The sequence below is a fragment of the Zeus faber genome (assembly GCF_960531495.2).
Source record: "Zeus faber genome assembly, chromosome: 1".
Taxonomy (NCBI): Eukaryota; Metazoa; Chordata; class Actinopteri; order Zeiformes; family Zeidae; genus Zeus; species Zeus faber.
Window position 1 is genome coordinate 64606977 of NC_137193.1, and position 20777 is coordinate 64627753.

The 20777-nt window shown below is 41.7% G+C and overlaps 1 protein-coding gene across 1 annotated transcript in view; it reads left to right on the forward strand.

Annotated features, from left to right (window-relative positions):
• The first annotated feature begins 897 nt into the window (after nucleotides 1-897).
• The window catches only part of LOC307242356 (EEIG family member 2-like), a 32079-nt gene continuing 12199 nt past the window's right edge, over nucleotides 898-20777 (forward strand). Inside the window, exons 1-7 of the mRNA XM_080016793.1 lie at nucleotides 898-1313; nucleotides 5551-5671; nucleotides 6978-7007; nucleotides 7911-8027; nucleotides 8631-8677; nucleotides 12426-12520; nucleotides 17227-17325. Coding sequence (XP_079872919.1) covers nucleotides 1177-1313; nucleotides 5551-5671; nucleotides 6978-7007; nucleotides 7911-8027; nucleotides 8631-8677; nucleotides 12426-12520; nucleotides 17227-17325 — 646 coding nt within the window. The 5' untranslated portion in view covers nucleotides 898-1176. The remainder of the gene's footprint in view (nucleotides 1314-5550; nucleotides 5672-6977; nucleotides 7008-7910; nucleotides 8028-8630; nucleotides 8678-12425; nucleotides 12521-17226; nucleotides 17326-20777) is intronic.

Sequence of the window (20777 nt, forward strand, 5' to 3'; positions counted from 1 at the left end):
CTCGTCTATGTCGAGGCTGGGAAAAGATATCCGGCCCGTCTATGAGGGGTTCGTCGTACAGTAGTTCCGGTACGCTGGGTTGGATGTATACCAATGGGAGCGTAGCCTCTAATGGGTGAAGCCTCCTGACAGGAAAGCACAATGCTTACTGTTTAGCCCTGTCGCTACAATATAATATATTGTAGCATACATTGTAGCAAACATTATTTCAAATATTATTTGAAATAATGTTTTGACAGTGTGAGGGAAAAATTCAGTGGTGTCACATGTTTTGCGACTTATGCGTAATGCGATGATATTAACATGGGCTATTAAAATCTTTGCATTTTATTTAAAAAATTGACAACATACTGTATATGACAGGGGACAATACGCATGTACATGTCCATGTCCATGTACATGTCCATGTTACTCAATGACACAATACAGGGAATACAGCTTTAGTCGAAGACCAAGGAAAACTGGCATTTCTTCATCCAATTGACTACTCTGAGCAGTGTTGCCAGATGCTGAAAACCGGATCATATATGGCAGATCCAGGGTCAGTTCTCCTTAAAACATGATTGACATAGTAAATATAATATGAATAACCTGCCGCTGTAGCATTTCAATATTATGAAGAAATAAATGTAAATAAATAAATGTAATGCCTCAATTATTGTACATTATGAGGTTTTTTTTTTAAATTATTGATCATACATCATATAAAGGGCTAAATTATCGTACAAATACGATAATTACATCTGGCTCCTCTGAGTTCACCCCCTTTTCCGGTCAGACAGGAACGCCCCCTGAACGGATGCGTCACACTCATAGCGGAAACAGAAACTAGTACTTTGAAAGGAACATGCAGGAAAGAGGTTTCCCGGGGTGCAGAACTGGTGCGGACCAGGGAAATCTAACTGTTTAAATAAAACAGCATCGCGAAGGTCCGAGAGGGTGTTGACGCAATGTGATTTGTGCCCAGTACTCAGAATGTCAAAGTAAGGACATTCTACGAAGCGCGGGTAAACGGCATCTTGGAGACGTTTGGAGCGTCGATCTCCGCATAGTATTTCGCTTTTGGTTTTTGTCAGTGTCATCAGTTCATCACTCGAATCTTCACAATAACAGCGCAAAACAACGAGGATGTAATGCTTGCGAGGGCAGAGGTTAGCCACGCATTATTTGGATTTCATGATGATGAAAAAGAAGAAATTTAAGTTCAAAGTAGATTTCGATCTTGACGAGCTCTCGTCAATCCCCTTCGTCAACGGTGTACTCTTCTGTAAAGTCCGACTCCTAAATGGAGGGTTCTCCGAGGAGTCCTCCCGGTGAGTATGCTTGTCTTAGAAATAAAATAATCATCTAACGTTAGTTAAAAAGTAATCATTTTAAAAATGCGTAATAAGCATCCTTCTGCGATTCATCTAGCTTAGCTAGCGTTACCTTTTGTTTGGCTTTACGGCGGAATTGTGTTGCCTCATCTTTTGTAATTTGCAACCAACTAAGCAATTTAATTGTAAAGTGTCAAATCATTTATAACGGATAACGTTATTATTTCGCTTTTAAGCCGCGCCGGGATGATATGAATTAAATACTAATTATTTATCTTTGATCTTAACGTAATTAGCATTGCGTCTTGGAGATTAACATGAGGAGGTCCTCCGTGGGACATGTTTTGTATGGTACTGCAGTTATTATGATTATTATGATTAGGTTACCATGACAACTTTTACTTTCCTCCTAGCCTTTTCGGGAGCAGGCTAGCGGGGCCAATCATGTATTTATTGATTTGTTAATTTCATATTCTATTAAAAATCCAAAAAAACAATATTTTACTTAAATTCTATATTGTTTTGTATTTCAGATGTTATGCTCAAGTAAGTTCAAAACAGGAAATGGGTCAGACTAAAAAATCACTCTAAATCTCTTATTTTGACACACTTCCATATTCAAACTCAAGTAAGAGACATTTTGACTTTTTGTATTTTTTGACAAAGCTAGATTTTTCCACTTTCCAATTTGTAAATCCCGTGGACAGGGAATTACGGACTATCCTTAATTTTAAGGGCTTTAATTTTGAAATTCCGCATCAGAATATTATGAAGCTGTATGGATGGTGTCCTTTCATGGTATAGCATCATTATAAGCATATAATAAAAATAAAAACGTACCTATTACCGTTCACTTTTTGCGCTGTGCTAGTGCTAAAAACATACGCACATGTAATGTGAATAAGGAGGTTTAAACTGACCAGCAGTGGATGAACCACATTATTTACTAGCTTGTGGATCAGCACTTAAGATTAAGCAGCTTTTAGGAGATGGGGAGGGGGTTGTAAATCCAATTGCTTATCATTTTAAAACTATGAAAGAGATAAAGGCAGAATGGTGACATCTGTTTTGAGTTGAGTGGTTCTTGTACTATGGACTTGTTAGAGTACATTAAACCCCCAATTCTAGAGCTAGTTAGTTCAGGTTATTTGATGCAACAGCAGGCATTCCATGTGAGGCAGGCATTCTGTGCGTGCGTGTGTGTGCGTGCCCGCGCGTGTGCGCGCGTGTGTGTGTGTGTGCGTGTGTGTGCGGGCGTGTGTGTGTGCGCGCGCGTGTGTGTGTGATAACTGGAATGTTTTACTTTATATATTTCATGAAGCTTACATAGCTAGCTAGCTTGCAGTCGGGTAACTGTCTATGGCGCGGAGCTGAATGAACGACTAAATATGATGATGTAGTAAATACTTGTAGATAACCGTGTTAAATATCAGATTAAAGAGTGAAACTTTTCCCCTCCACAAAATACGCTGTAGGGTTTGCTACACGGGGGGGCATTGCGTTTTTCTGTTTCAGCAAAGAAACCACAGCAGGCCAGATGCAAATTCAGTCACTTTGCAAAAATCTAAAACCCCATTTTTGCTTTGTCACTGTTGGGTATTCTGTGTAGATGATAAAGGAAAAAATTATTTTAATCATAATAATAATAATCTAAAAAGAGGCTTCCTCTTCATACAACTTTGGTGAATGTAGCCTTGGACAGGAGGAGATTATATCGTTAGACGTTGTCCAACGTTCATTGGATGTTTCGACCCAGAAGCGTAGCACCCTCCTGTTGGCGGGTCAGCAGTGGTGGCCAAATCACTGCTTGTGTCATCCTCGTGGCTTCTAGCTTGCCTTGTCTCCCCTCTTCCATAACCAGCAAGAGGCTCTTTCTGCTGCCTCCCACATCTTCAGAGTTAGTCTTCCTCTCCTTTCCATGTCATTCCAATGGCTGCAAGCATTCTCCATACTGGTTGAACAGGGAATCCTCTACAGCCAACCTCGACTGGGCATAGCCATGCCTGCCATCCTTTCCCTCTTCAGTCATGCAAAAGGTCCTGCAGTCATGCAAAAGGTCCTGACATTCTTCCTTTCAAAGGCTTGGTCGTACCCTTCTTCCCACGGGACTGTAAGTTAGATCAGGATAATCTTCTACACCTCTTCAGACCACAGAACCACATCCAGCCTCAGGGTTGTTTGGACGACCTGGGGGAACTGCAGCCTTCCTCCCAGGTCTACCTTCCGATCCCATGATTGGCCTTCTGTCGTAGGTTGTTTCTTGTTGCTCTTGGTGTGGTTGATGGCTTTCTCCCTCCCTCACAAACTTGATTGATGGTGTTGGTTTCCCAGGTGTTTGGCAATTCTTGCATCTCTCCTGCTCCAGGGTGTTGGCAAGTGTCATAATCCATTTTAGAATTAGGCTGTAACATAACAAGGTAGAAAAGAACAAGTCTGACAATTTTCTTTTTATATTTTATTTTTTACACACACACACACACACACACACACACACACACACACACACACACACACACATATACACATATATATATATATATATATATATATATATATATATATATGTCGGCGCTGAAGGAGAATTTCGCTGAAGACACTGTTGTCTGACTAGTAGGATGTGTAGGGTGTGTGCAGTGTTGTCCATTATGCTGAGCAGCTTATGCAACATCCTTCTCTCCACAACCAGCTCTAGGGGCTCCAGAGCAGCCCCCAGCACACTTCTTTATCAGTTTGTTCAGTTTCTTGAAGATGCTGGCTCTAATGCTGCTGCCCCAACAGATGACTGCAAAGAAAATTGCACTAGCCAGACAGAAGAAGAATCTTTAATCGTTACATGACACACCGCACTACAACACATGCATATATATATACATGCACACAAACACGCACATGCTTTTTGGGTGGTGGCCAGTGAAATGTGGCCTCTGCATTTCTCCCATCCTGGCTTGTCCTTCCTCCGGCGGGGCAGCCAGGAGCAGTGGGCAGCATTCGTCGATGCGCCCTGATGTTAGATGGAGGAAACCCTATGTGAGCACGGGGCGAACGTGCAAACTCCACACAGAAAGGCTCCTATTTGGGAGATAACCCGCCGGAGCATGGTGCCAACAGCGCCCCAGGCGGGAATCGAACCCAGGACCTTCTTGCTGTGAGGCAGCAGTGCAATGCACACATTGAAGGACCAGAGCTTCCTCAAGAAGTAGTCTGCTCTGTCCCTTCCTGTAGACAGCCTCAGTGTTGCATTTCCTGCCCAGTGTGTTGTCCTGCCAGGTACCTGTAACCCTCCACTACATCCACCTCTTCTCCCAGGATGGAAATAGTGTTTGGCTTAATCCTGGTCCTCCTGAAATCCACAACCATCTCCTTTGTCTTGGTCACATTCATGAGGAAGTGGTTGTTTTCACACCATGCCACAAAGTGGTCCACCAGTTCCCTGTACTCAGTCTCCTGTCCACCAGTGATACACCCTACAACTGCAGAGTCATCCGAACATTTCTGCAGATGACAGAACTCCAAGTTGTATTGGAAGTGTTGTATTTATTCATAAATAATGTTTATTTATATGTAATTTTTTTTTTCCTTGTTAAAGGGGTAGTTTGGAGTTTTTAAAGTTTATCCCTGTTTTATACTCGGCATTCATTTAGTTAATAGGGAGGTTTCATTCTCACAGCCTTCCAGCCTGTTCTCGATACTGGACTGCTCCATCTCCAACCCCCCACCCTACCCCCACCCCCATCAGGAGTTCAATGCAAGTAATGGGGAACAAATCCACAATCTGCATTTAGTGCAAAAATGCAGTAGGGCCTTGTTGGATTGCTGCAAGAGTGAAGCCGACATACAAAATGGAAACAAATTCAAACCCAGCAGGAATGGATCCCCCTCATCTCTAAAAATGGTTGCTTCTTGCCCTGCTGATGTGATTTAAAGGAAATTACCCCCCCCCCCCCCCATTCACACACACCTCTGGCTGCATTGTTTCTATCAAAATAATGAAATGGCAAATCGGATCCACTGGATAATGGCAGTGTTTTGACTTATTGCTAATAAATGGCAAGTTTGTGGCATGTTTGCCATTCATTTTTGTTACATCATTTCGAACAATTTACTTACATGGATACATTTTCCAGATGGCCCTTTTAACCCATTGGCCTATTCACAGGCAAATTTGGTTTTTCTCAGAGTCCTCATCTAATGAACCTCAGTGATTCAAATAAGTCTGTTTCATTCCCTCATGCAGGGAACCGGTACATGCCAACTGTGTTCACTGGAGGAAGAGATTCTCCTTCCCCTGTAAGATGAGTGCAAGTGCAGGGACTGGTGTACTGGACCCCTGCGTGTGTCGAGTGTCTGTCAGAAAGGTACAGTATCGGTGTGTGTGAAGCTGACTGGCAAATGACTGTACAGGAACCCTCACCCCGTGAAGTAGTAGTAGTAGTAGTAGTCAGCTTTCTGTAGTCCAAAGAACTTCTAAGACCGAATATCAAACCATGGATATGGTAGTATCTGAGATGGTACCAGTTTTACATTAGGATAACCTGCAATACTTAAAGGTTATGTTCGATATTTTTCAACCCAGGCCTTAATAAAGTACCGATCTTTTCTGTTCCAATTGTAATGGTGAGGTACTGCTGTGATCAATTCTAAATGATGGAAACCTGCATTTTATATGCCTGGGTAGTAAAATTGCAAAGCTATCCTTTGAAATGGTGGCACCAATAGTGTAATACATGGCCTCAGTAAAACTGGCCTGTCGTCACGCACCTTTATATAGAAAATCCACCATTCGTGCTTTCAGGACTTTGAACATCCTGACGTTACTGGGTTGTTCACGCTACACTATCCTTTTTTTTTTTTTTTTTTTTTTTTTTTTTTTTTTTGCGGAAGTAGTGGCATTCAAACTACACGTTGCGTCCCAGATGGGGGTGTTCAAACTACATGAGAGCCGCAAGGTTTTCTGGCATGCTTGAAAACCATAGGACATCGTGGACAGCTCAAAAAGCTGTCTGTGACGCATGTCGTTGGGACGTACCCGTCCAAACTATACAAACAATACTTAAGGGATAGCGCTGCGAGAGGCACTGATGCGGAGCATTTTGTCCCCGGTCTGAGACAGCAATTTGTCTGAGACAGCAAGATCTGTGCAATTATTGTGTAGTGTAAATGTCGTAAATCTCTTGTGGAGGTCTGGGTGTTGCATACGTGTACTGTATGTGCATTGTTTTTATTGTTGGAAAAAACAATGTTATTCTGAACCAACATCGGAATTGTCGAAAACATTTAACATGCTCTGTGATTTAGAATTTTTTGAATTCATTAATCCATCTAACTGTGGAATGTTAATGGTGACATGTAGGACAGAACTTTAGATATATTGGACTCTTCCAGTAAGTAGGGATTACTGTATAGAGGAATATCTGCAGTCCTAGTAAGGATATGTCAGTCTGGTATCTACAAACGCAAATTAATGTGCTATTCAAATACACAGCTTTTAAAAAATCTTTATAACTCCATTTCAAGCACTGACATGAATGCTGACGCTGATTCTTATGCCATAATTGCAAATATGGATCTATTTATATTTGACAACCTTTTTATTATGAAGGTTGTAATGATATTTGAAATCAGTGATATTTGATTATTTGATAAATAATGTCCTCTTTCTAGGAGCTGAAGGGTGGAAAAGCATATGCAAAGGTACTAGTTGAAATGTATCTTATTCCGTGTGTGTGTGTGTGTGTGTGTGTGTGTGTGTGTGTGTGTGTGTGTGTGTGTGTGTGTGTGTGTGTGTGCATATATATATTTTTTCTCAAGATTCATGAGGTGATTTGTCAGATACATATACATACGGTCATACATATATATGCAGTGAAATGTCATGAAGCCCAGTGATTATGCACGATATGCTCTAAAAATACTAAAATGTGCGTAATCAACACGAGACGCTGTGTGTGTGTGTGTGTGTGTGTGTGTGTGTGTGTGTGTGTGTGTGTGTGTGTGTGTGTGTGTGTGTGTGTGTGTGTGTGTGTGTGTGTGTGTGTGTGTGTGTGTGTGTGTGTGTGTGTGTGTGAATTATTTATATATATATATATATATATATATATATATACACCGCGTTCCAAATTATTATGCAAATTGGATTTAGTTGTTTTTTATATATATATATATACACACACACACACACACACACACACACACACACACACACTCTAGTATGGGTAAAATGCAGTGGGAAAATAGCCATTGCAGTTAGCCATTGACTGCAAAATAAGAAAACAGTTGGTTGAGTAGTTTGGGGACATAATTTTACACAAACCTTAAGGTTTAACCTCTTACACAAAACCTAAAAAGTCAGTTGAGTGAGTTGTCAAGTAGAGTTGTAGAACCACCAACATGCTCAATTAAATGTATTTCTAAAAGCTATGTATGAAGCATTTGTCAGTACAGAGAAGATATAATGACTTCAGTGTAGTGTTTTCAGTGTACACATTGCTGAAATTTTTCAGCAAATGTGTACTTTTGCTGCAAGCTAAAGCTTATTGATGATCTCGAAGAAGGTGTTAACCCAGTGCATCATTCTCTTACCCCCCCACTCCGCAGCTGGGTTTCGCAGACCTGAATTTGGCAGAGTTTGCCGGCTCGGGGAGCACAACCCGCAGATGTCTGCTGGAAGGCTATGATACTAAAAACACTCGTCAGGACAACTCCATTCTCAAGGTACCAGAGAGGGAATTAAATTCTGCGGATTGTTTTATTTTTGAGAGCTGCACACGCAGACGTTGAGTAAATGTAAAATATTCATAAAAATACACCAAAACAAATTAACATATGTTTTATGTTAAGAACTTAACATAACTTGACAGTTGGGGCCAAACCTTTTACCTCCTACTTCCTCCTCACTTCCTACCTCTACATAATCTAACTTGGTGTACAGCAAGCAAATGACAAATGCCTTCCATACATTTGCTCTCTTCAATATTAGATGTTTAGTTAGTACTGTGATATATTTATAACCGACACAAACATCATTAAATAGTAATAATAGTAATAATAAAGAAAAATGTGTGTCTTTGCCACAAAAAGGTTGTAGGACTTAGATGGTAGACTATAAAGTCTACTATAAAGTCTAAAGGTAGACTATAAAGTCTACCTTTTCTTTTCAAGGTCATGAGACATTGCAGACAGGTTTTTATGTTTTGGGTGGGTTATGACAGGAACCCTTGATAGGAATCAAAGTTTTGTGCATGATAATGTATCTAATCAGTTTTCCTGAAAGGCTGGTTAAGGACTAATGAACAAGTCCTCTTTCATTTACCACAGGTTATCATCAGTACGCAGCTCATGTCAGGAGACCCCTGTTTTAAAACGTAAGTAAAGTACAGCAGTAGATGCCTTTAAAATTAGTAAGTATACTATAATAAGTGACTTTATATTACAACATGTTCAAATCAATTTAATTATTTGTCTATTTTTATGCCGTTTTATTTTAGCATGTGCTTGTAAGCTTTAGTTGTGCATTTAACAGGGAGGCACAGATGCAGGCATTGGGTGTGATACGTTACACATGTACAGGTCCTCACCATTTTTAGGATAACCTCACCACGACTCCCAGAACATCAACCAATTTCGGATCATCTCCTTGCTCAGCGTGGAGAGCAAAATCTTCTTCAGCGTGGTGGCCAAGAGACTCTCCACCTTCTTGTTGTGCAACAACTACATCGACATGTCGGTACAGAAGGCAGGCATACCGAGAGTCCCTGGCTGCCTCGAACACACAGACATGGTGACCCAGCTCATCAGGGAGGCAAGAGAGTGCAGAGGAGGCCTGGCTGTGCTGTGGCTGGACCTAACCAACGCCTACGGTTCAATACCCCACAGACTGGTCGAAGTGGATCTGGAGAGACATCACATACCCCAGAGGGTGAAAGAACTCATCTTGGACTATTACAGCAAGTTCAGCCTGAGGGTCTCTTCTGGCCAGGTGACATCTGACTGGCACCAGCTGCAAGTGGGAATATTTACTGGGTGCACCATCTCAGTGACGCTGTTTGCACTGGCAATGAACATGCTGGTTAAGGCAGCTGAACCAGAATGCCGCGGCCCCCTCAACAAGTCTGGAGTAAGGCAACCTCCCATAAGAGCCTTCATGGATGACCTCACAGTGACAACTACAACTGTCCCAGGAGCCAGGTGGATTCTTAGGGGTTTGGAGAACATCATGTCATGGGCACGCATGAGTCTTAAACCATCAAAGTCGAGGTCATGCTTCTAATGAAAGGGAAGATCAAAGACATGTTCTGCTTCAGGGTGGGAGCAGACCAGATCCCCACAATCACAGAGCAACCGGTGAAGAGCCTTGGGAAGGTCTTCAACAGTAGCCTGAAGGACAATGCCTCTATCAAGGCTACCAGCACTGAACTGGAGGGCTGGTTAAGGGCAGTGGATAAGTCTGGGCTCCCTGGAAGATTCAAGGCCTGGGTCTACCAACATGGAATTCTTCCAAGAATCCTCTGGCTTCTGTTGATATGTGGTTCCCATGACCATCGTAGAAGGCCTTGAACACAAGGTGCGCAGGTGGCTGGGCCTGCCACGCAGCCAGAGTAGCATCGCGCTGTATGGAAACGACAACAAGCTCAAGCTGCCTTTCAGCTCGATCAGGGAGGAATTCATTGTCGAACGGGCACGAGAACACCTACAGTACTCAGTCCAGGGATGCTAAAGTGTCTTGGGCAAGGATCGCTGTAAGGACGGGGAGGAAGTGGAGGGCAGCCGATGCAGTCCAGCAGGCAGAGACCCGCCTGAGGCACAACACCATCCTTGGGAGCGTGGCAGAAGGCAGAGCCGGCCTCGGGAGCATGAGAAAAACCCGATATGACTCTGCCCACTGGAAGGACAGGAGGAAGCGAAGCGATCCAGCAGGGCATGGCCATGAAGCAGTAGGGGGCCTGGATGAAATGGGAACAGGCAACGGAGCGGACCGTCACCTTAAAGGACATCTGGAACTGGGACCCCCAGAGGATCAAGTTTTTAATACAAGGGGTCTATGATGTTCTTCCAAGCCCATCTAACCTGTTCACATGGGGAATAGTGGAAACACCAGCATGCCCCCTGTGTTCTAAAGCAGGGACACTGGAACACATCCTAAGCAGCTGCTCTCAGGCACTGGCCGTTATCGCTGGAGGCACGACCAGGTCCTCAAGTCCATTGCTGAGGCAATTAGTAAGGGGATTAAGGATAGCCGACACCTCCGTGCTACAGCAAAGACCATCTGCTTTGTCAAGGAGGGGCAGACGCCAACTAAAACATCAAAGGACTGCACTGCCGGTTTGCTCTCCACGGCCCAAGACTGGGTGATAGCCGTTGATTTGGAGAAACACTTAAAGATACCACCAAACATCATCCAGACCACACTGAGACCTGACATCATCCTAGTCTCAGAGGCTACGAGGCAGTTGATCCTGCTTGAGCTAACTGTGCCCTGGGAGGAGAGAATGGAGGAGGCTCACGAAAGGAAGAGAGAGAAATACCAACAGCTGGTGGAGGACTGTCGGAGGAATGGATGGAAGACTAGGTGTATGCCGGTGGAGGTGGGCAGTCCGGGATTTGCTGGCCATTCCCTGAACAAGGCCTAAGGAACCCTAGGCATAACTGGCTTCAGCAGAAGAAGAGACATCAGCAACAACATGGAGGCAGCAGAGAAAGCTTCCGGATGGTTCTGGCTGAAAACGGGGGAACAGTGGGGTTAGTAGTCGCCACTTGGACACAGGCCGAGGTCTGTTGAGCCTGGGTCGGGTCGCCTGGACAAGGGTGTCTGTTGTGATACCCGAAACACCCAATGACTCCAGGAAACAACACTGATGTGTCCAAGTGAGTGCATCATAAGGTGCTTTGATAGACTTGTCTGCGATTCCCACCCCTGTGTGTTACTTTTGGCATTCAGCTAAGTCACATATTCTGACCCCGGAGACAGTTTTGTAGGAGTAGCAACATGACAGCAATTTATTACAAATAAGATAATGGCTTGCTTCTTTTTGCCACAGTACAGGAGATGATCGGTATGGCTGATAGGGTTTGTAGGGATGTAATAAAAGAAAAGTAAAGGTTTAACATACAGTGTGTATATATATTTTTTCATATTTATATTAAAGACTCATTACAACCGACATGTGATGAGGAAGGGCTTGCCAAGCAAGCTAAACTACATTCAAAAAATAGATGTAGGTTAGAAATGTGCTTTTTTGAGCAGAAATATGTCACAAAAGGAGAAGTGCAGAAGTCTGCATTATGTCTCGGCCATATTTTCACATACTCTGCTTTGCGATACCGTTTCCCTTTTTGGGACACAAATTGAGATGCTATCTGTAAGACGGTACAGAAACGTCTGTATTTCCTCTGTAATACTCACGTCTCAGCTACAATGGTGACAATGTTTTATAGAAGTTTAAATAGAAACCATTTTGATCTTCTGCGTGGTTGCCTGGCTCAATAACTTGAGTTATCTAGCCAGGGCAACAGAAACATGCTGCGGAACTTGGTGAAGAGTGCGAGTAAGGTTACTGGTTTGAGCCAGGCACAATTCAAGGACTTTTTTGAAAGACGAAAAGATGGGAAGATTTAATGCTGTTCTTAACTGTCCTGGACAGTCCCATAGTGGAAACGTTAAACTGTAGGATCCTATCCAGACCACAAACTTCCATGTTGTGGTCTTATTTATCATGTTTGATCGTTGTTCATGTGTGGTGAAAGTTGTGTGGTTCAATGATGTTCTTTACCATGATGGTTTTTAAACTTTGATTGCAAATTTCCTTTTTGGTAGGGTAATGACTTGCTAGCTATGATCCTAGCGTTGGTGAGAATGTGTTTATTTTATCACTGTTTGCCATGGTGTTGCTTATACGTGAAATTCCAGGGGGTGGTGGCCTTTAATACCATTGGCTAGAGCCAATATCTAAGCTTGGCTATTTAAGTCCAACCTGATTAATAGGTGAGACTCATTTTCAGAGGTTCATCGTTAAGCATAAACATCCTTATTCCCCTGTTTTTTTTATTATTTCGTCAGCCTGTCTAGAACTAATGACATAACTATCTTCAAACAAAGTCTGCTTCCTGTCGTAGGCCTCCTTCCACAGCCACTGTGATCGGCATCCAGGGGGACGCTCAGAGCCTTCTGGAGGAAAGAAGAGGAGGGGACACGCAGAAAGCCTGCCCTGGTGAGACTGAGTTGCCCCCTCCCGGCGCTGCTGTGGGAGCAGATGTATGGATATATGTTTCACATTGTTTGGGTCAGTTTTTGCTGGCATTACTGAAAGATTACCAACTATGAACATCACCATTTACTCATGCGCATGCATGTAAATAGGGTTTAGGGACTCTTCTCTTATCAAGAGTAGCTGTGCTTACCTTCTTCAGTACCCAGGTACTTTTCCTTAGGTCCCTGACCTGTATGAGCAGACAGTTTACTTTGTCAGTACAACAGCCTAGTTAACTATTTCAATTAATTGTTTCATATCGAGAATTATTTTAGATGAGACCTTACCTTTTCCTCTGGGTTGGTTCGCGCCAACCAGGTGACTCTGTCACCTGGTTCTCCTCCAGTAAGAGTTTGCCTCCCTATTTCCAAATCCCTTTTATTGATAAAAAAGAGGTTGGGTTTTTTTTCCACTTTTTGGTCTTCCTGGAAGAAAATCAAGAAATTTGGAGCCTCACGTTGGGCGCCAAGTTCGTTAGAAAAATTATTTTGCAGAATGCCCTGTTTTGTAATGAACATTGAAGAGGAAAAGGTTTTTGGTCTCAAAGTGAATTTATTACCTTGTACAAGAGCCGGTTGTACAAGGGTTGTACCAGAGGTGTGCTTAAGAGCAGCTCTCTGGGATCAACAGTTTATTTTGGGGAGTCAGAGAATATATTGTCAGTTTGGCGTCACAGATTCGTATGTGTTCAAGATAAGGAAAACCCTGTGATGGTCGAAGGAATGAATGAACAGTTTCACAGTGCATACTGTCTGTGGGAATTAAAACTGTGTGCTGATATGTGATTACAAAGATTTAGATATATTGTTACACACACAACTTTATATGGTCATGGTTACATAACATAGAAAGTTATTAATAAAATTCCCATCATCAGAGATCACAATAGGGTTTATTTTAGCATTAGTGATTTTGGACATACTGAACTACTTGTCAAATAAAAGTCAATTCTAGAGAAGCTTTTGTGGGGTGGTGAGTAATATGTGTATGTCTATTATGTGGATTATTTGATTGCAAACAATCGCCAATTGCAAAATCACGCATATATTGTTTCATAATGTCAGACGAATGCTAGGACTTGTAATTGTCTCTGGTTTGTGACCGGTCTTAACTTGGATCAAGTACTGTGTTCAAGTCACCTCCCAGTATCATAATTGAGTCAGAGAATTCTAAGAGTTTTTAAAATGTATTGTGAAAGAAATTTGGGTCGTCCTCATTTGGGCCATAAATATTTGCTATGGTTAATTTGATGTTTCCTAAAGTTCCGTTAATTATGTATTGCCCTTCTGTGACTGATATTGTGGTTTTATTCTGATATGGGATACTTTTATTGATCAATATAGAAACACCTATTTTTTTTTGTTATATGATGCAGAAAACATCTGATTAACCCATTTAGCTTTGTGTTTGAGGTGCTCGGATGCAGAGAGGTGAGTTTCTTGCAGTAGACAGAAGCTCATCCTGGTGAGGTCACTTAGGATTTTGCTAGGTTTAGCTGGTGAGCCCAAGCCTCTCACATTCCAACTAACAAACTTAATGGTGTCATTGAGGTTAGTTAGGGCGGGATGGATGTGGATTTGTAGTTTTCCCACGCAGCACAGTGCATCCAAGGCCATAGCTACACTACCACTACACTGCGGTACTACTCTACACTGCCCATGTTTTCCCATAGATAGTTCAGAGTTTTTCTCCCTTGCATTCCTTTTTACTGTCCTAGTATTGCAGGAAGTTTGTAGGGATACATATCTACACAAACAAATGACAAATAGACAAAGATAAACAAAGAACATTGCAGAGTCAGACATACATATAGTGAGAGAATGGATAGAGTGAGAGTGATGAGAGAAGTAGGGAGGGAGGGATTAGGAAGTGGAGATGAGTGAGGAATATTTACAATCCTGATCTAGATAGGATGCAAATTTCTACATTTCGCATATCAGAATTATCAGAATAACCAGGGTGTGGTGGGGGAATTTCGGAATTACAGTCTATATATAGTTTATCAACAACCAGTGATATTCTTTTACCCTTCCGCCGGTTCTCCTTCAGGATGGGGTCGGTCGTTGATCTCCCGGGGGAATTGGTCATTCATACCCAGCATGGTTTCTTTCAGTTCCCGTCCTTTGCTTTTAACCAGCTCCTTCTGCTTGAATTGTTCAAACTTAGCAATGATGGAGCAGGGATGTTTCCCCACGCGGTATCCAAGTGGAAAGTGATCTGCTTTACGGTGTCCGCGGGGAGTTTCAGGGCGGTGTGGAGGAAGTCTTTCACCATATTTTCTGGGTTCTCGGTGTTCATATGATCATTGATCATATGTATCGATAGCTGAGTCTATCTAGCAGATTGCCTGTGTTTTAGTTCATGCAACTTGGCGCGGCCATGTTGAATCTGTACTTCTGTCTTCTCGCGAGATCACAGCATGCTCCGCCTCTCATCTCAGTTCTGAGACAGTAGAGCACTTGACAATAAAATGCCGGCCACATTATTTGCTACGGGACTGGACAGCGGTGTTCATTGTGGCTGTTTACATGCCCCCAGAGCTAATGCTAAAGACCTGCCCAGGAAGCTTCATGATAACATATGCTCACTTCAAAACAAGCACCCGGAGGCTCCCCTAGCTACCTATGCTCTTAAAGTCCAGGGTCACTTCTCCACCAACGACCCTCGGAGCATGTGGAGGGGTATCAAGAGCATCACAGACTACACCAGAAGAGACGTAAAATACCCCAGGGACCCATCTCTTCCTCATGCTCTTAACACCTTTAATGCTCGTTTTGAGGATTCCAACATCTCCCCTGGCTTCAGGCTCACCACCCCCGACAGACAAACTCTCACTACTTGGACTGAGCTCATCTTTGTGCATACCCTGGGCAGAATTATGATGAAATCGTCCATCGGCGATCGACTCCATCGATCGCGATTGATATTGATGATGGACGATTTTTAAAAAACCTTTATCCCCCAGGAAAAATTGAACACATTACTGTGTTCTGAAACTGGAGCAGAGAGGGAGGGAGGGAAGGGGCAGAGGCAGAGGCTCTCCCCCTCTCTGCTCAGAGCTGTCGAGTAACCACAACCGGCTCCCATGCCTGTTTTTATTTTCGATGCACTGACAGTGGACGTCTTCCCGTTTTTTTCGGTTGCTTTGGGTCTTTATTTAGTAACAACTGGATGTTTTTGTGTAAATACTTTACTTGTAAATAATAAATCCCAAACTTCTGTAATAGGGAGACAACATGATTTTTTTGATGTGTGAGATGTCAATAAAATCGTCCCCCAGTATGTAATACATACCTAACATGACTCATTTGGAACCCTTGTATTGCTGCCTACAGTTATATTTATTATTATAATGATTAATATCAGGGCATTGCCGGACTTGGCCCCACTTGGATACCTTGTTTATCTTTTAGACCCCACATTCTTATTCTTGTCCTAGTCTTATCATATTCATATATTTATTTACTAACATTATTTTTACATTTTATTGGGTGTTTTTTATTGTGTGCTTCTTTTCTTGGTTTTATTATTGGTATTACCTGCACTGGGACCTGAGTACTTTATTTCGCTCCCATTTATGTGTAACATGTTCTGTAATGACAATAAAAATGTCCTTATCCTTCATTTAATCAATCAGTATGAAAAAGGTGATGTGCGGAAAATTCTTGGCTGAGGCTAAAGCCTCTTTTTTCATCTATTTATATACTCATTCATTTTGCATCAGTTTCCATTTAGCAGTACAACTCCATATATTCTGCTCCGCTCATAACCTCTATTAGCATGTTGATAACACTTGTAAAAAATTATAAAAAAGGTACATTTATTTATTGATTTAATTAATTAACAGTGTGATCTATATTTTTTTTGTAATTTGGTCCTCCATGAGGGAAAACGTTGGAATTTTGTTTTTACTCTAACAAAATGGATATGTTTTAGTCCGGTCAATACATGCCTATTGTCATCTCTGTAAAGTTGATCTCTGAATATTGATCTTTTATATTACAAGGTACAGAAGGTGAAGAATCTCTCCCTTCTTTAGTGGGCTTGTTGTTCTCCCCTTCCTCCTAGAGGTTTCCAATGGTGGTACTGTTCTTTCATGTATAATTTAAGGTAGCTCTCTTCATAGCTTCCCTGCAATCTGTTCGGACCATGAGGGGTTAGATCGCACATGTCTAAAATCAGATCTGTGTGTGCGTGTGCGTGTGTGCGTGCGCGCGCAGTCATGTGATGATGATGTACAGCTTCAGCCTACAGTGGTCCGCAAAGAGGAGGGATGACTTACTTCTCAGAGTACACATTTGTGAGACCTTTGTTTTTGTACTAGAGCATCTGTGTCGGGAAATGGACTAAAATAAGATGAGAACACATACTTGGATGTACTTTATGTTGATTAAGCATTAATAATCAACTAAGATGTGTTACTTTATACAGTATTTTCTTTCAACATCTCACAAGATCCCTTCGTTGCCTTAGTGATTTCACTTTGGGTGCGTTTGGAACCCATTGGTTCCGATTAACATGAACTACCTTTGTGAATAATTCACCGCAAATGCATTTTTGCATTGTTCAAGGACGGTGAAGTTTGTTTGGCGTGGAGCAGGGCTTTCAAGCACTTGAGGGCACCGTGGCTGCTCACCCCTCTCTGTTCTTGTTTTCAAACCTGGCAGAGAGCCGAGAGGGGAAGTGCACCTCGTTTCCAGATGAGCCGGTGGGCTGCGGCCACTCTCGAACCTCCAGCTATGCCAGCCAGCAGTCCAAATTATCAGGTAAGCTGCAGCATCTGAATTATGATGCTGCACTACTCTTTATTCTAAAAACACTCATATTTTTTTCGCTCATGGCACAACTCGACCATCATATCAGCAGGTGTTGCAAAATGTTGTTGATCAATGTAAGTCCACAGCTACCTCAACGGCTGCTGAGATTTCATCCTAAACGCTCAGCAACCTATGTAACAAATAATTGCATTAATAACAGGGCTCTTACCAGGTCCTTGGGGTGCTAGAAGTGCTTTTTGTCCTCAGAAATGTAAGTACTGGAATACCTTGAAAATAGCCCTCTTTTGTGCTGAAGTGCTTGAAAAGTCCTTGAACAGAATGCGATCATTGAAAACCTGTGATATTCCGCTTGGTTTTGTTATTCAGATCCTAATGTAATAAAAAAATACTCCAGAATTGCTTTCACAACATCAATAATGCAGAGGAAATTTAAATTGAATCCAGCTGGTTGGAAATAGAGACTTATTATAGTAGATGGCAATGAGATTAAGAATATACATATATATTATGGATGCAACAGTACTGGGCTCACAGTGCAGTATCTATCACAGTTTTGGGGCCACGGTGACAGTACAGTTCTGATTCATATATATATATATATATATATATATATATATATATATATATATATATATATATATATATATATATATATATATATATATATTTTTTTTTTTTTTTTTCTTTCAAATTTTTTTTCTTTTCAAGTTAAAAGGTGTAAAAAGTGTTTTTATAATAGTCTGCCACAAATAACTAGTGTAGCGCTCTGTGTGAAGGACTGTGGGGGGAGGGGGGACACAGGGGTTCAAGTTCATTAGTGGGTTGTTATAATTTGCATAAGTTCAGCTGATTGAAAGGGAGGTGTCCGGGATAGTGGATAATTCAAATATTAATTTCCGTTAATTATATACAGTATATAAAACTTTTCACAAATCAAAAAATGAATAAAACCAATACTATATTTAGTTATTTTTGTGTAGAACAGGTATAAACAGTATTTTTCACACATAAATAAGAATAGCAAAATCATTTGAGTGAGTAAGGAGCATTGACTATCTCTTCGGAGGAACAGGTTGTGTACCAACCCGGTATTAAATGGGCCCCGGGGTTAAATTATTAAAGACCGTAGTATCAATAAGCTCCAATCTTACCGGTACTGTTAACAGTATTGGATACATTTGGAAAATTGATTGTCTAGTTATTAAGATGATATAACTAGTTTCTAGCTTTCAAGATAAAGATAATCGTCTAAAAAAACATTTTCGCTAATGTCAGAAGAGACATCTTCATGTGTAGTACTCAGAAAATAAAGTGTTAATTCTGCTCTTAATTTTCTCTGCTCTTAAACTGTTAAGAGTACAAAAGCATCGGATCGATGAGCAGTATCTGTAGTAGTACTGAGTAGTAGTACTGTTAAAACCGTAACGATACCCATCCCTACACGTGTCCTGTTCCTCGGTGCCCTGTCCCCACCCTGTTTTTAGTTGTTTTATTTTGAGGAACGAGGCACGGCAATCCGTGTTGCTCTCCGCCATCGGAGGGCGGCACAGAGAGCCTGTTTCCGAACGCGGACGTTTCACACATAAAGAAATTATAATTCCCTTATTTACAATTTCTCATTGAAATGTTATCCCTGTGCGTTTTGTACGCTTCTATTTGTTTTATCCTGTTATTGTAATGCACACTGACTATAAATAAAACAAAACGACTGCTCGACTTGGAGAATCTCAGTGCATCGACTTTCAGGGGGCTATATATACACACGTACATCTCATAAAATTTGAATATCATGAAAAAGTTCAATATTTTTTGTCACTCATTTCAGAAAGTGAAACCCATATTAAATAGATTCATTACACATAGAGTGAAGTATTTCAAGAAAAAATTCAGTGTCTCAGAAAATTAGAATATTACATAAGATCAATAAAAAAAGGATATTTTAAACAGAAATGTATGTTCATTTCTATGCACTCAATACTTGGTTGGGCCTCCTTTTGCATGAATTACTGCATCAATGCGACGTGGCATGGAGGCGATCAGCCTGTGGCCCTGCTCAGGTGTAATGGAAGCCCAGGTTGCTTTGATAGCAGCCTTCAGGTCATCTGCATTGTTGGGTCTGGTGTCTCTCATCTTCCTCTTGACAATACCCCGTTCAGATCAGGTGAGTTTGCTGGCCAATCAAGCACAGTAACAACATGGTCATTGAACCAGCTTTTGGTACCTTTGGCAGTGTGGGCAGGTGCCAAGTCCTGCTGGAAAATGAAATCAGCATCTCCATAAAGCTTGTCAGCAGAAGGAAGCATGAAGTGCTCAAAAATCTCCTGGTAGATGGCTGTGTTCACTGTGGACCTCAGAAAACACAGTAGACCAACACTAGCAAATGGCAGCCCAAATCATCACTGACTGTGGAAAGTTCACACTGGACTTCAAGCAATGTGGATTCTGTGCCTCTCCACTTTTCCTCCAGACTCTGGGACCTTGATTTCCAAATGACATGCAAAATTACTTTCATCTGAAAAGAGGACTTTGGACCACTGAGCAACAGTCCAGTAATTTTTCTCCACAGCCCAGGTAAGATGCTTCTGACGTTGTCTCTGGTTCAGTAGTGGCTTGACATGAGGAATGTGACATTTGTAGCCCATGCCTAGGATTCGTCCGTGCGTAGTGGCTCTTTATGCGCTGATTCCAGCCTCAGTCCACTCCTTGTGAAGCTCCCCCAAATTCTTGAATGGATTTTGCTTGACAATCCTCTCAAGGCTGCGGTTATCCCTTTTGCTGGTGAACCTTTTCCTACCACAATTTTTCCTTCCACTCAACTTTCTATGAATATGCTTGGATACAGCACTCTGTGAACAACCAGCATCTTTAGCAATGACCTTTTGTGGCTTACCCTCCTTGTGGAGAGCGTCAATGACTGTCTTCTGGACATCTGTCAAGTCAGCAGTCTTCCCCTTGATTGTGTAGCCTACTGACCCAGACTGAGAGACCATTTAATGGCTCAGGAAACCTTTGCAGGTGTTTGGAGTTCATTAGCTGATTAGGGTGTGACACCATGACTTTCCAAAATTTTATTTTTTCACAATATCCTAATTTTCTGAGACAATGAATTTTGGGTTTTCATTATCTATAGCCACAATCATCAAAATTTCAAGAAATAAAGGCTTTTTAACTCTTTTAACACGAATTTTTAACTACGTGTATTGAATCTATATAATATATGGGTTTCACTTTATGAAATGAGTGACAAAAAATATTGAACTTTTTCCTGATATTCTAATTTTAGTGTGTGTGTGTGTGTGTGTGTGTGTTGTGTGTGTGTGTGTGTGTGTGTGTGTGTGTGTGTGTGTGTGTGTGTGTGTGTGTGTGTGTGTGTGTGTGTGTGTGTGTGTGTGTGTGTGTGTGTGTGTGTGTGTGTGTGTGTGAGAACACACATAAATGAA